Below are 14,151 nucleotides of genomic sequence, written 5' to 3'. Positions count from 1 at the left end.
ATAATGCTGCTGTGAGGGGAAGGCATGTTCGGACATGCACAAGGTCACACACAGCCCGCCTTGTTCTCTCTCTATGCACGGATTGTATCAGTTGCTGGCCTTCATGCTTATCTCCTGGGAAGATCTTGCATCTGGATCTGGAAGAGGGCGAGCATAGAAGACGGGGGAAGGGGTGTGTGAAGTCCGCAGCCAGGCACAAACACAAAAAATAGGTAAACTACACTGGCAATTGTTTACATATTTGTGAGTGTAAAGAGAACAGGTTGATGTCATGGCAGGAATGCAGGATTTGACAGCATGGGAAACAGGAAGCAGCAAGTAAGGTAATTTATTTTATAAAAAGGTGTGTGGGATACCAAAAGGAAAATATGGTAGGATTTTAATCTTCTGTATATAATTCAGAAACACAGGCAGGCAGGCAAATAGCGGCCAAAGCAGCTTTTTAATCAAAATTAAATAATTAACTCATTTTTGTGTTTTAAAGTGAAAAAAATTATCAAAGGAGTAAAAAAACCACAAATCTTACTGTTTTATGAGGTAGAACATATCTTTTAGAACAAAAACAAAACAGAGATTTCATGATTATCCTTTCCCTTTATGAGATTTACCATTTTCCGTAAAACTCTACATTTTGTTTCGATAATCATAAAAATTACACTTTGAGATTTTTTTATGGTTCCAAATAAACACTTAGTAGTTTTGTTCATTTTTTATATTATTCCTGATACATTGATCCAAACTTAAAAATTTTTTCAGACAAAATGGTTAGTCAATAAAAAAAATATGAATTTTTTTCCATCGGACAACACATCTAGTTAACGGCGGCCAGATGATCAAAATGCCAATAATCCATAAACTTTAAGGGGCTGTAAAATCTAAACCACTAGAGATAGAGCAAAACAAATTGGTATGGTTACTTACATCAATAAATTGAACAACCATGCCTAGTTTCGACAAAATCTTAGACGGTGGGTGTCAAAAATATTTTTTTTGGTTGATTAGGTATGGAATGACCCATACCTCACTTGTTCACATTGTTTTTTTCTTTAAGAAAATAATTGGTGTTAAAACCTGTTAGATAAGGAATATGAGATATTTTTAATGTGGATCAAAATGAACTCCCTTCAAGCAGGAAGGAAAGATAACCGATTATCTAGAGGAACCCGTGCTGATTCAGCATAAAAAAATACTTCCTTTGTTCTGGCCAATCGCCCTTGCCCTAAAAGACTTCAATGCCTTAAGACTGGTACTTCCTCCAGCGTTAGCTGGACAAGTTTTTTCATCACTCCCAACCTACTTCTCCAATAGAATGTTTTTATCTTCATATGCCCTTCTGACATGCCTGGTCACGCCAGCCTCAGCACTTCCACCCTAGTCAACTACATTTTTCCCAGCCACAGATTTCCAAGCCAAATGACCCAATGATGATAATAATTTCCAATATTCTGTGGGGCTGAGTTTTGTAAGACAAATGGTCCTTTTTCATATTTTCATGGATATAAATACAGTAGAATCTCGTTATAGCGAGCACGGTAATAGCGAGAACACGGCTATAACGAGGTATTTTTGAGGAATTTACGGCGTGATCGCTTGAAGCGCGCTTTTGTTATTTGTCTGCTTTATCTCCACCCCTCTCGCTCGCCACTAGACATCTTGCCGTTGACGCCTGTCACATTCTTCAGCCTTGCCACCTAAGTGCGTGGCTTTAAAAATAGAATCCCATCCTTTCTTTCATCAAACTTCCGTTAGTTATCTGTGCCGTGTGTAGACAAAGTTTGAGATTGGAACAGAAACAACTTAAGAAAGTATTTTTTACAAATTAGAAATATGTATGTTTTTGTTTTTATAATCCCATATTTTCACATTTTTTTTGGTTGCTATCTTAAAAGAGATAATATTTAAAAGCCGCTCTAATGAGATTTAATTGTTTCTTGGTTAACAAAAACTATTAATTATCAAATATTGTTAATTGTTTATATTCTATTTATTATTATTTACGTGACGTCATAATGTACGCGTACGCAATACGACTGGATTCGTTGCTGCAACATAACATAGCATGTCATGCGGTATCAGAAGTAACGAGTAACGTAACGATAGTAACGAGTACTAATTGTTATAGTAACGAATACATACGGGTACACATTTTTTCGTTACTTTTACACCTCTAGTAGGCACTACCGTATTTATTTACGAATCGCTAGGACAGTTTTCTTGTAACTTTTGTTTCGGTCAGTTGTTGGGGTATCTGTCCGGGAAAGGGGTGGTGATGGTTTGAGTTTAATCCCAAATTTATTTTCTAAAAAAGTTGACAGGTTTCTTTAAATGAAAAAAGTATAGTTTTCCAGCGACTATTTCGTTTGAGGCGTACGTGCGTTGACGCAAGCCGCAGCCGCACTCCTGCTTTTTTGTAAGGAATTAAATCGTCGCGCTACACTAGCACTACCTGTTAGCAACATCCCGAACCAACATGGCCGCCAGCAGACAGCCCGCGTCGACAATAGATAGCAGGACAATGCTGCGTCGGCTGCGGGCTGAGATTTTATACTTAAGTGGTGTGGTAGGGTATTCTGGTTATTTTGACGCAATCAGTGATCGCATCCGTACTTATGAGGTATCGTTTTAAAGAGAATTCACACATCTGCTCACAGAAATTAAGATTTCGTTAACATAACCTGTTATTTTCCAATTATACATACAGGTTTAAACACAATTTTTATGCTATTTTCGGTTAATTTTTATTTTTTGGGGGCCAAAATTTGTCCAATTCGGTTATAGCGAGGACACGGTTATAGCGAGGATTAAACCCGGAACTGTGACACCTCGCTATAACGGGACTCTAGTGTAACTACTTGCTTGTATTAAATTATTAAAATTAGCTTCTCTGAAAATATTTGGTTGTAAGTGGGATTATTTTTTTAAATTGAACATATTATGCTATATTTAGATAAATTAACATGTCCCTTAGTATATTTAAGTATGTATTTTTAACTGAAAAAATTTATTATTATTTAAGAATTTTTCCAATTTTACCCAATACGTTGGTCACCCAAATTTTAAGACTTGCTACTCAAGACATTTCTGGGAATCTACAATTTAACCAACATATCATGTATTAATGTACTCTTTTAACAGATCTGTGTTAACTTGGAGGTTCCATCCTTTACCATTTTAAAAATGTACATACATAATTTGCAATTACTTTGGTGTGTGGCTACTGCACTATTAGTTTTTATTAATTATTTTTTATAATTTACTTATCTCTTGGTAACAAATATTTAGATTTTTCTCAAGCAATTTTTTATTGGTGTGCCTAATACTGACCCATTGAAAAAAATAGTTGTGTAGTATGTATTACTAGATATTGCTGCACCACAGATGTTGGTGCGGTACTGCTCCAGCATCTAGTGATACGTGAAGTAATGTGCTACATAGGGGTTAGGTGACTTGTTTATGGGGTGTTAATAAGTAATTTTAACAAACACACTTTTTATTAGGGCATACTGCATCTTTGGTGTGTTGAGGTTAACCTAAAACAGAACCGAGAACCAATTTTTAAGTACCGTACCAAACTGAAAAACGGGAAAAAAGTATAACCGACACATCACTATTATATATCTTGAGTATATCTGGATATACTCAACATCATAGTCAGAGAAAACTAGTGAGGCAGAATGATAAGTGCAATGCTTGCTGGTGCTTCTAGCGCGGTATTGCCTCTAAGAGCAAGCCACGTAGTCTTTGCGTCGTGTATGGGGCAACTATGAGATTTGAGCAGTAACCACAACATTATATGGCAGAGAAATGAAGATAAAGGTGTAATGCAAGTCCATTGGGTGCTTTCAAGAATCTGTACTGTATGTTTCATGCCTAAAAGTTATTCAGAAATCACTTATTTTAGCCATTTTTACTCTCCTAAACACTATTTGTAAATAGACACCACGTGGATATCTACAGCAGATTTCATATCCGGTGGTTTCTTTTGAAGCTCTGCACACTGTGTGATGTCTGTCTGTATGTGTGTGTGTGTGTGTCTGTCTGTCTGTCTGTGTCTGTGTGTGTGTCTCTTTCTCTGTGTCATTGAACTTGCATTAGGGAGCATCTGGGATTTAATCCTGGTTTGGCCATCTAATTTATGTTTTCCTTGGCACTTCGGGGATATGCTGGAATGGTTCATTATCATTGGTTGCCTGAAATGGTTTCGTTACGAACAAAACGTAAAGTCCTGAAGGGGAAAAAAAAGTGTTTTCTTTGACATGTTGGAGCCAATTCTCTCTTCTTGTTAAGAGGCCATGTATTTCAATACATGGGAAAATCCAGTGTATCAAATTTGCTGATTAATTTTCAGAAATTTAATTTGAGATGAACATCTTGTTGCAAGCAAGTTTATTACGCCTTTAAAGACGTATACACTCGGCATCGCAGTCCAATAGACAGAGGAAAGAAACATTCATGGTTTCTGAGAAGGACTGAGCAGTGAGGTGATGCTAGGTGAAAACGACAGACTGTCTTTGTGTAACAGAAAAGTAATGAAATTAAAGGACTGGTCAGGAAAGTCATGAAAAAGTCCTGAAGTAAACAATAACGGTGCTGGTAGTCACCAAAATCTAACTTTTAGCTCCCTTTTGCTTACTTGCATTTTGATTTTTGATGCCTAAATTTAGTTTACAGTAGCACATTAAGTATAAATAGCTTAAGATTGTCGACTTACCTTTAAATCACATGGAAATTATCTCTGAATAGGTTTCAGATGTCAAACATAAAAACTGGGCCATTCTTGCAAATAGTAGATCTATTTTGCATTGGAAAAGTTGTGAGATAATTTTATTTAGAAATCCTGAAAAAGTCGATAATTTTGTTCATCAGGTATTATTTGTGGAGGCCCTGGTTGGACTTGCATCCGGGAGAAACCACATCCATCCTGGTTTTGGTTTTACATGGTTATCCCAAATCACAAGCGACTAAGGCTTTACCACGGGCCATGGTAGATTCCTTTCCCTGTTTTCTGGTTTGTGTTGAGTGTTACCATTGTTAATGATCTCGCTGTCTGCGGGATGATGTTCTAAATAAAATAGTGACTAAATAAGAAATGTTTCAGGCGAAGTACGACGCGCGGGAGCGGCAGAAGCATCACCTCATCCTGCCGTACTCATCACGATCCTCCTGGAAAGGCGAGAGTGCATTCAACGGCGCGGTGGCCAATGGCTACTACAAGGGCCCGGCCACCCGCAACGGTCTGCAGTTTGTGTGAATGCAACCGAGCGATGGTGGCAACCATCCTCTGGGCTCCACTTCACCTGGAATGTTGTGTTCTTTTACTTTCGGCCAAATTAAAATTTTTATGAAGCAGTTAATATTTTTAAATGATTAAACTCTGGAAGCAATTTTGTATGCATTACCCAACTGAGGGGACCTGGAAAATGAGCTTCTAGTGACTGATCACTGAGCTATTATTCAACTAAAAATTTTAATTATAAATTTTTTCTGAATTTTTGACTAATACTATACAAGTATCATATTATTGGGGGAAGTTTATATAGAACACAATAATGCAATGCTTATCTTGTGGAAAACATCCGTAGAAATTGTCCTTGATGAATTTTTGTGTTATTGCAAAGCATACTTATGTTCTGCTATGTAAGCTGTTCAATTTTTAGACAAAATTAATAGTTAACATTTTAATCTGACTATTAGCATCAGAGTCACTAACTGATAGACACAAGTTTTTAATGGTTTCATTTTTATTTCAATTTTATTTTTAAAATAGAAAATTTTGGTTTATTGTTTTTATTTTTATGCATTCTAATTTGTAATACCGTAATCACTCGCGTAATGTCCGCAGTAATTTGACCAGTTTTTTGGCCAAAAAAATGGGGTGCGGACATTATGCGAGGAAAAACAAAAATACAAAATTTTGTGTCTTAATTATTACTAAAAAGGCACAAAACGTATCTAAAATCAATTTGGATTTAACTAGCTACGTATTTTAAAAGAATATTGCTGCGGGATCGCTTGCAAACAACCCGGCTTAGACCATGTTTACTTTGCTGTAATTGCCAACGGTAACTGTCTCGCACCCGCCGGAACATTTAAAAAAATTATGCACTACACTGAAATAACTGTGGTTACGTGTGCCTTATTAATATGATTAATATGTGATGGATAAAAACGGCTATTAACGGCACGGCTGCAATATTTTAGCCGTACCATATCCTTACGTGCGGCGCGTAGGGAACCAGCGAGCTGGTGGTGGCGCAGTGACTCACCAGTTCCACATCTGCTGCGCACTTTACCCCCCCCTCCCTTCCAGCAACTGATGGCCTTCGTGATGTAGAGAAGGAGGAAGGGAAAGGAAACATTTAGAGCGTGAGAATGGCCGAGGGAGGGATTCCAACCAAATGTAAACAAAGAAGGGTTCTGTTCTGTCCTGACACGTAAAACAGGGTGCACACTAATTAAAGATGACGTTTCTTTTACGCTGCGCTGCGTGTCTTACCTCAACAGAAAACAAGACTGATCCATGTCAGCAAATGTGATGTTAATTTTTTTTTCCCGCGCCTTTACTTGAACCATTTCATACGAAACAGCACAGGCATTACTTCTTAATTCACGTATATAGTTTAAAACTTTATCTTCAAGTTCTGGGAACTTCCCAGCCTTGGGTCCGCGAAACGCACGCCGTGTTGCATTTGTTGACTGCAACTGTTCTTTTATTTTCCGCCACTGACGAACACTTTTTTCCTGCACTTCAAACTCCCTTTCAGCAGCCCTGTTCCCATGCTCTTCAGCATAACGAACAACTCTTAATTTAAACCGCACAGTGAAGGATTTATATTTACCCATTCTGTACTCTACACTACAAAACTCGACGCGAAACTCATGCCTTGAACTTGCGTGCGTGATGGTCAGCTGTGTTTACCGTTACCGTGATTTGTTCAGTTCAACGAATTTCCCCACCCTTTCAGGACAGGAGAGAAAGGACAGCTGAAGGTCACGGCTTTGTTTACAGAGCCGTCAACTTTCCATTCGTACTGCGTCCTTTAGGGGTGGCCAAAGTTGTGTTGCCCGCCGTAGACGACTGGTGCGGACATTATGCGAATTTTTAATTTTTTCTTTTAAGGATATATAAATAAAGGGTGCGGACATTATGCAAGGGCGGACATTACGCGAGTGAATACGGTACTTATTCCACCATAATAGTGTAATGATGACATGCTGCATTTATATGATAAAATAACCTGTAATAAGTTTGTTTAAAAATGACAATATAACTAAATCAGCGAAAATTTGTAGCATAAAAAAGCGATTCCGTAAGAGATGAACTAAATAAATTAAATAAATTTTTTTGGATCTACGCATTGATAAAAACTTTGTTTGGAAATAATGACATTTCTTTATATTCAAAAATTCATATATTAGGTACTTTTTTGTTATTTAAATTAACTTTAGTTACATGCTGTTCAAATTAATGTTTTAACTTGTATTTTGGTGCTATATGATATATTAACATGCCTTTTGATGTGCCACTTTTCTTACAATCCACCATATAATTATCTTGTCCTTACTGATAGTTCATTGCCCGATTTCCTCAGTGAGATTATGCATACAATTGTACTTGTGTAGTTTCCATTTTAAAAATACTGCTTTATTAATATCTGGAATCAGCAGAAATCAGAAAATCCAACATGGCACGGGAAGCAGAGCCTCAACGTGTTGATGACATTTTTCTTGGCGCCGAATGTTTGTCTTTCTCTCGGTAGGAGTATAAACTTGCCTGAACAGTATTTCAATGCAATTAAGACTTTAAGGTATTTTGAATTCTATTTCTATGAAAAATATTTCAAGTTTCTACTCATGATGTTCAGGGCCATCTTGGATTTTTAAAATATCAGACATTTTTTTCATTACACAGGTATCTACGAGTAAAATAATTTGCGAAAGTCATAAAAAAAAATGAAACAGAAGAGTGTTCATGAAGTCCCGAAATAAAAAGTAACGGTGCTGAAATTCACTAAAATTTAATTTCCAGCAACCTCTTGTTAACTTTGTTTTTAATGCCTGACTTCATTTTATAGTCTCACATGAAATATAAGTAGTAGGAGTCTGTTCATTTTAATCATTTGGAAATTATCTCTAATTAGTAGGTCTGTGCGAATAATCAACATTTCAATTTATAAACAAATTATTTTGTGAAACAGAATGGCTAATATTAATAACATAATAAAATAACAACCTCTTAAGGTTGAAGCAACCAAGTAATGCAAGGTGGACCAGTACAGTCTATGCATAGAACATGCTAAACAGTGCTGCGGGTGGTAATCTATTTAAAAGATTTAATCTACCTTTTCACAGACACTATTATTTTCACTTTTGTATCTAGGTAAAAATTTTTTTTGTTAGTTTGTCAGAATTATGGAATTAAATATTTGAGTTTATATATATTATCAGAGTGTAACAAGGTATAAAACACTTGTATATTGCTACCAAGTGTTACTGATATTACGTAATTATTACTGATTTAGATGCCCAGTTAGATAACTACGAAGTGTTATTTATTTACCACGGAAACTGAGGAACTTCACGTCATGTCAGAAATATGGTGTATATTGAGCATTTTGTTTGATAAATCTTGCTTGTATAGCTGGTTGACTGATGCCTGTATACATGGCACAACAATTTTAGTAACAATCCTGTTTTTGTTTTTAATCAGATCAGCCTATTAGACATACAATAAAACAAATTTACTTTTGGATTCACCTATAAATATATGTATAAATCCTGATACAGTACTTACAATAGTTATTTTATTAATTGTAATTTAGACCTGTGTACTACTTTTAAAACTATTTATGGTAAGATTAGCTCTTTTATCACCTTTGCTTTGCATTGATTTTATTGTAGAATAAAAATGAACTACTGATGGATGTGTTGGAAGATGGAGCCACTGCTTGTAAGAGATTATTCATGCTTTGAGGTGCCAGTAATGTGATATTTACTGATCAGGTTGTTGCCTATCCCAAAAACTGGGTGAATTGGGTGAAAATACATACACTTAGAGTAGGTTCATTGTGCTACAAACACAATTTTATTCAATAATGTAACCAGCATGAAACTTTTGATACTAAACATAAAGTAATGCTCTTGTTTGACAATAATTAAATGCTGGCCAAGACTGTTTATGATCACACCACATGATGGGTACTGTAACAAATGGAATGTTTGCATTAGAACCTTAGAAATAATAATAAAAATACATTATTTATACACATAATAAGGCATATACGAGATTTAAACTAAAGGTTCTCAAAAGTTTTAAACATAGAATACCAAATAACTGGTACTTCTGAAAGGGTAACAGCTTCCATTTAGAAAAAATTAAAGAAATTATTTAGTTTTGTTTTACAATTAACAGCTTGGATTTTAATTAATAAAAATTATATCTTTTACCATTGATCAAACCAGAATTAAATAATTTACAAATTATTATATAAATATTTAAATTATTGTTTGAGTCGTTGAGTACACACACAGTAACTTGATTTAGCTGATAATGCAAAATCACCAAAAGTTTAGTACAAAATGTGTTACTCGTAAAATACCTATTTACTTAAGGTATGTATCTGAGTGTCTCAATGTAACCACCACTCGGGTTCATGTGGTACATACATAAAACATACAGCCACATGCCTGCTTCACAGTCGCTCGAGTAGCGAGTCCCCACTTGCGGTGTCTTGCCGAAGTAGTGGAATGCTGTAACTCGTGGCGCGCCTGGGCTGTTCGCGGGCAAGTTCAGCTATGAGCAGATCTGCAGTCTCAATCCTGCTGGGCGAGTCTTCCCTGTTCCTAACATACCCCAGCTTCTGCTGTTATGTTGCATAAGGACGAGCTTCTATGCAAATGTAAACGTAAGCACAGGCATTTCAAACACCAGTTACTTTCGTAACACTTTTGTCACACACTCCCATGGTCATGTACAGGGAAGCGTACAAGAAATCCATAGAGGATAGAGGGTAGCTTCTATGCACTTTTATTCTTTCTGGGACGAGTGCCTCGTAAGACCGTAACCAATTGTGAACACTGTATGTGTAACTTGGAACATTACATAAAGGACCTTATTTCAATTATCGTCCTGGTGTGCTGATTTGATTGCAACATAGCAACTTTCATCAACATTACACTTGTTAGTAACATACATATCTTTATGCATGGCTTCAGTTCCTCCTGAAAGTATGAAAGTCTAATTCAGGGTGATAGTTTCCCAAAGCCTCCAACCACCGACAAGCTTTGCGACATCAACCACTATTAAAAGTACATACATACGTGCAGTCCCAAGTCTTGCTAGCTGACTACAAAAGTTAACATCCGATCCAGACTTAGAAAATTTTCAAAAGGGATCGCTGCAGGAAGAGTTTGAAATTATTCTATCACCAACCTTAACTTTGTGACGGTCATACCATTCCTGAAGTTCCAGCATTGACGAGCAGAATGAAGTATGGCGAGTCTTGAGTGTCAGGGCGGCATCGGCAAAATCTTCTGGTGGGCAACTGCGACAGCTCTTTGAAATAAGGCCTTTATATACTCGTCTTGAGCAGCTCTGAGACGGCCTAGTACATTCTTCTATAAACTTCTGGTTGCTCGTGACAATGGCGGACTTCCTGATGATGTCATATCCACTTTTTTTACATTGTGACACTTTTTTCTTGGTTGTGCTCTGGGTTGCCTATACCTGCATTGCTAAAGCTGGCACTAGTGGCACCGTAGGGGACACATCCAAAAATGTTAAGGGTGTGATTCACATCACACCATTACAATGTTATCAAATTAATGTTACAGAAAAAATATTTTAAAAAATCCAAAATGGCAAAACTATGTGTATAGGATAATTGTTATTAAAGGGTGGTAATGAATGTTTCTTTTTATTTTATTTCTTAAATTTTTTCCCCGCCTTCTTTCAAATTTGCTGTGTCATATCTTTACAACCTGATGTAAAATCTAACATTAGTGAATTGCATCACAGTTGAATGTTGTGACATTGTGACTAGGTGATTTGCAATCCATGAACTGTTTTCAGCAGTGGCAACAAAGTGGTTTTTTGAACAAGGTATTCCTTACAAACTAAATGAATGGTAACTGTGATGAGTAGCTCTGAAGTTGTTATCAGAGTATTACTTCAGTGGTTGATTCCAAGCACTCTTTGCACTGATAAATTTAATGTTTTTTGTATTTTAAATTCATGCCTCGACTGCAAGGACATTAATCATTAATGGTAAATAAATTTTTATTTTGTTAGCTAAAACCTTGATAATGTTTTGTTGGCAAGTATTACTTAACAAGCAGGATTATCAAAAATTAATCCAATATCTGATTTTGCTCATGAACCTATTTTGCCCGTTTGCACATTTTCCCATCCCTGCAATAGCCTACAGTATACAGTCTACTTGAATAATTTTATTTAACAGTACTAGTTCATTGTGTCAGAACTTTTATTGATTTATGAATACACAGCCTGCTTGTGAGGTAAAAATTAAATAATAATAATAAAAATAATAATAATTTTATTAAAAAAATCAGAGTTGCAAATATAGCCACTTAGTTACCGCGTTGTTATAGTTTAACTAGTTAAATGTGTTACAAACAATTAAGATATTTTCTAAATGTAGGTGCTCCATTTTTATGGTGCTTATCAATTTAATAAAATTGTTATTATTAAAATGTTGGAATCATGGTTGAATAAAGAAAATCTGTTTTAAGAACATTTTCTTTCAGTTGTAAAGGTATTATATTCAAAACATATAATTCTATGTTTTAAAATATCTTAATGTGTAACAAACATATTATATATAATTTGGTGCATAAACCAATTTCTATGCTTAACACTCATTCATGCAGTAATTTGAAAAAAAATTTTTGACTATTTTTAGCAAAATCACATCACAGAATTTTGATTTAAACCACTCTTGTCAGTGTGTGTGTGTGTTAGTGAATAATTAATTGTGTTTGGTGCTATTGACATTGTAGTGTTACGTAGAGATGATTCTGGTATGATATCACAGCCATGGTTTGTTTGATTGTACACTTGTATGGGTGAAACTGCAGTTTATTGGTCTACCAGTTCATTGGCTTTGGTTTGGAACCAGCAGTCAGGGTGTCTGCAGGTCAGAAAGTCATGAAAACGTAAAAAAAAAAAATTGAAGGACTGACCATGAAAGTCACAAAAAGTCCTGAAATAACAGCAATGATGGAACTCTCAAACTTTTATTTTCCAGCAGCTGTTTGCTAACTTGCATTTTAATTTTTTGACATCTCACTTAGTTTTTTGTTTTACAATTAGTCAATTAAAAATAAATATTTGAAGACTGTCCACTTAAATAATGTGAAAATTATATCTGAAAAGGTTTTAGTTTTCTTACTTAAAAAATAGGCCTGTTATGAATCTTAGATCTGTTTCTATGTTTATTTGTGCTTGTAACATATATAAAATATGACCCTGTGATATAAAAAAGTTGCAAGACAATTTTATAAAAGTATTTTGAAAAAGTCTTGTAATTGGTTCAGCAGGTATTTGTAGACACCCTGGTGAAGGTAGTTGTTAAACCAAAGGATATTGTTGTACATAATATATTTAATGTATTTATTTATTGAAGTTTGTATGATTTTATTATGAATATAAAAATCACTATTTTTGTTTGAAATTGACTTTTTTTTTTTTACTTTATCTTCATGCTTTTTCCATGAAAGGTTTGGCTGAACTTAAAAATTTATTTCCTGTAAAAATTGTAAGAAAGGTGTTGAACATTGTTGTTATAGTTTTTATTTGTTGTGGATGTTGCATAGCAGCCTTTGGGGTGTAACTAATAAATATATTTTTATAGTGTAGGTTTGTTTACTATTGACGTCTCACTTTTAGTTTGCAGTACATGCTTTATGGCACACGTGCTGTTGCCAAATCTCTTAACACAATTGAATCGGTGAATGAAGAAGGTAAAGATTCCATTCAGAGTAACTTTTGGGAAACACGAAAAAAATGTATATCTTTCAAACAAATAGTCTTAAACAAAAACATGCAATTACAAAGTTAATTCAAATTAACAAAGGAACAATGATAATATATTGTCATTTAAATATTGTTAAAATTCTCTGTAGAAAAGAGAGGGAAAAATGTTGGAATCTTTCCTTTTTTGAACTCATTGGAATAAATTTATTGAAAAAAATTTATTATTACAGAATCATGATAAAGTTTCCTCAAGTTTTATAACAGGACGTCTAAGGTCTATAGTGAACATAACGATTATGTTACTGGTCCTTAGATTACACAAACTTTGTTCAAATTATTTTACAAATAACATAGCAAGTATAACTCTCAAGAATACTGGTGACATATTGGTCACTTTCCCCGTCCGTGTTTATATTAGAAGTTGGCCACAATAACATCTGTTGTTAGAAGTCTTTGCAGTCATCAGGAACATAATGGATGATTTTTGCAAGATCTTCTAGCTTTTTCTTTTTGATAGGGACCTTATTGTCGTACGCACTGATAAGAAGGGAAGGTAACCTCACCACCCTTGTACAGTTTAAAGTTGTCACTGAGAAGGCCATCAATGAAGTCATGACAAGTGACATAACCCTTCAGTTTTTCAGTACATGTAAAATGTTTGTATTTGCTTATTTGGAAGGTTTGTTTGCTTAGCAAACCTTTCGTAGTTTTCTTGAACAATACTTGCCACCATGCCTTGAAGTTAAGTATGTATTTCCTGAGTTTGTACAGGCTTTAATTCAAAATCAGGTAGTGTCAGCTTGGCTTTACGTATCAGTTCGTTATATTGATTTGGTGAATAAATCCGGTCAAGGCGGCGAACAACTTTCTTTATTACTGCAAAATCACGGTCGCAAGGAAGGAAACTCTGACCACGAGTAGGAAAATACATCTGCACACTTTGCAACCGTCCAGTCATAGTCAGAGACATTAAAAACCTCACTAATGTGTGATTCTGATTTTGCCCTGGACAGCTGTCACTAAATAAATGTAGCTCTTGGATTTCAGGAGACAGTTTGTTGACAATATAGTCATGTAAAAAGGTGCACACCTCATCTGGACCTTTTTTCGCTGTACCTTCGTGATATGTATAGAATGTTGCTTTCTGGTCTCCTAGA

The 14,151-nt window shown here is 35.3% G+C and overlaps 1 protein-coding gene across 5 annotated transcripts in view; it reads left to right on the top strand.

Annotated features, from left to right (window-relative positions):
• LOC134527781 (solute carrier family 35 member E1 homolog) overlaps positions 1-12,692 on the top strand; it is a 308,654-nt gene extending 295,962 nt beyond the window's left edge. For all 5 annotated transcript variants that reach the window (XM_063360727.1, XM_063360726.1, XM_063360725.1 and 2 more), the window contains exon 6: positions 5,099-12,692. In XM_063360727.1, the coding sequence (XP_063216797.1) occupies positions 5,099-5,251 (153 nt within the window). In that variant the 3' untranslated portion in view covers positions 5,252-12,692. The remainder of the gene's footprint in view (positions 1-5,098) is intronic.
• Positions 12,693-14,151: the final 1,459 nt, after the last annotated feature.

This window comes from Bacillus rossius, chromosome 1 (assembly GCF_032445375.1).
Source record: "Bacillus rossius redtenbacheri isolate Brsri chromosome 1, Brsri_v3, whole genome shotgun sequence".
Classification (NCBI taxonomy): domain Eukaryota; kingdom Metazoa; phylum Arthropoda; class Insecta; order Phasmatodea; family Bacillidae; genus Bacillus; species Bacillus rossius.
Note: the sequence above shows the minus strand (reverse complement) of the source record. Positions and strands in the feature narration are given on the sequence as shown.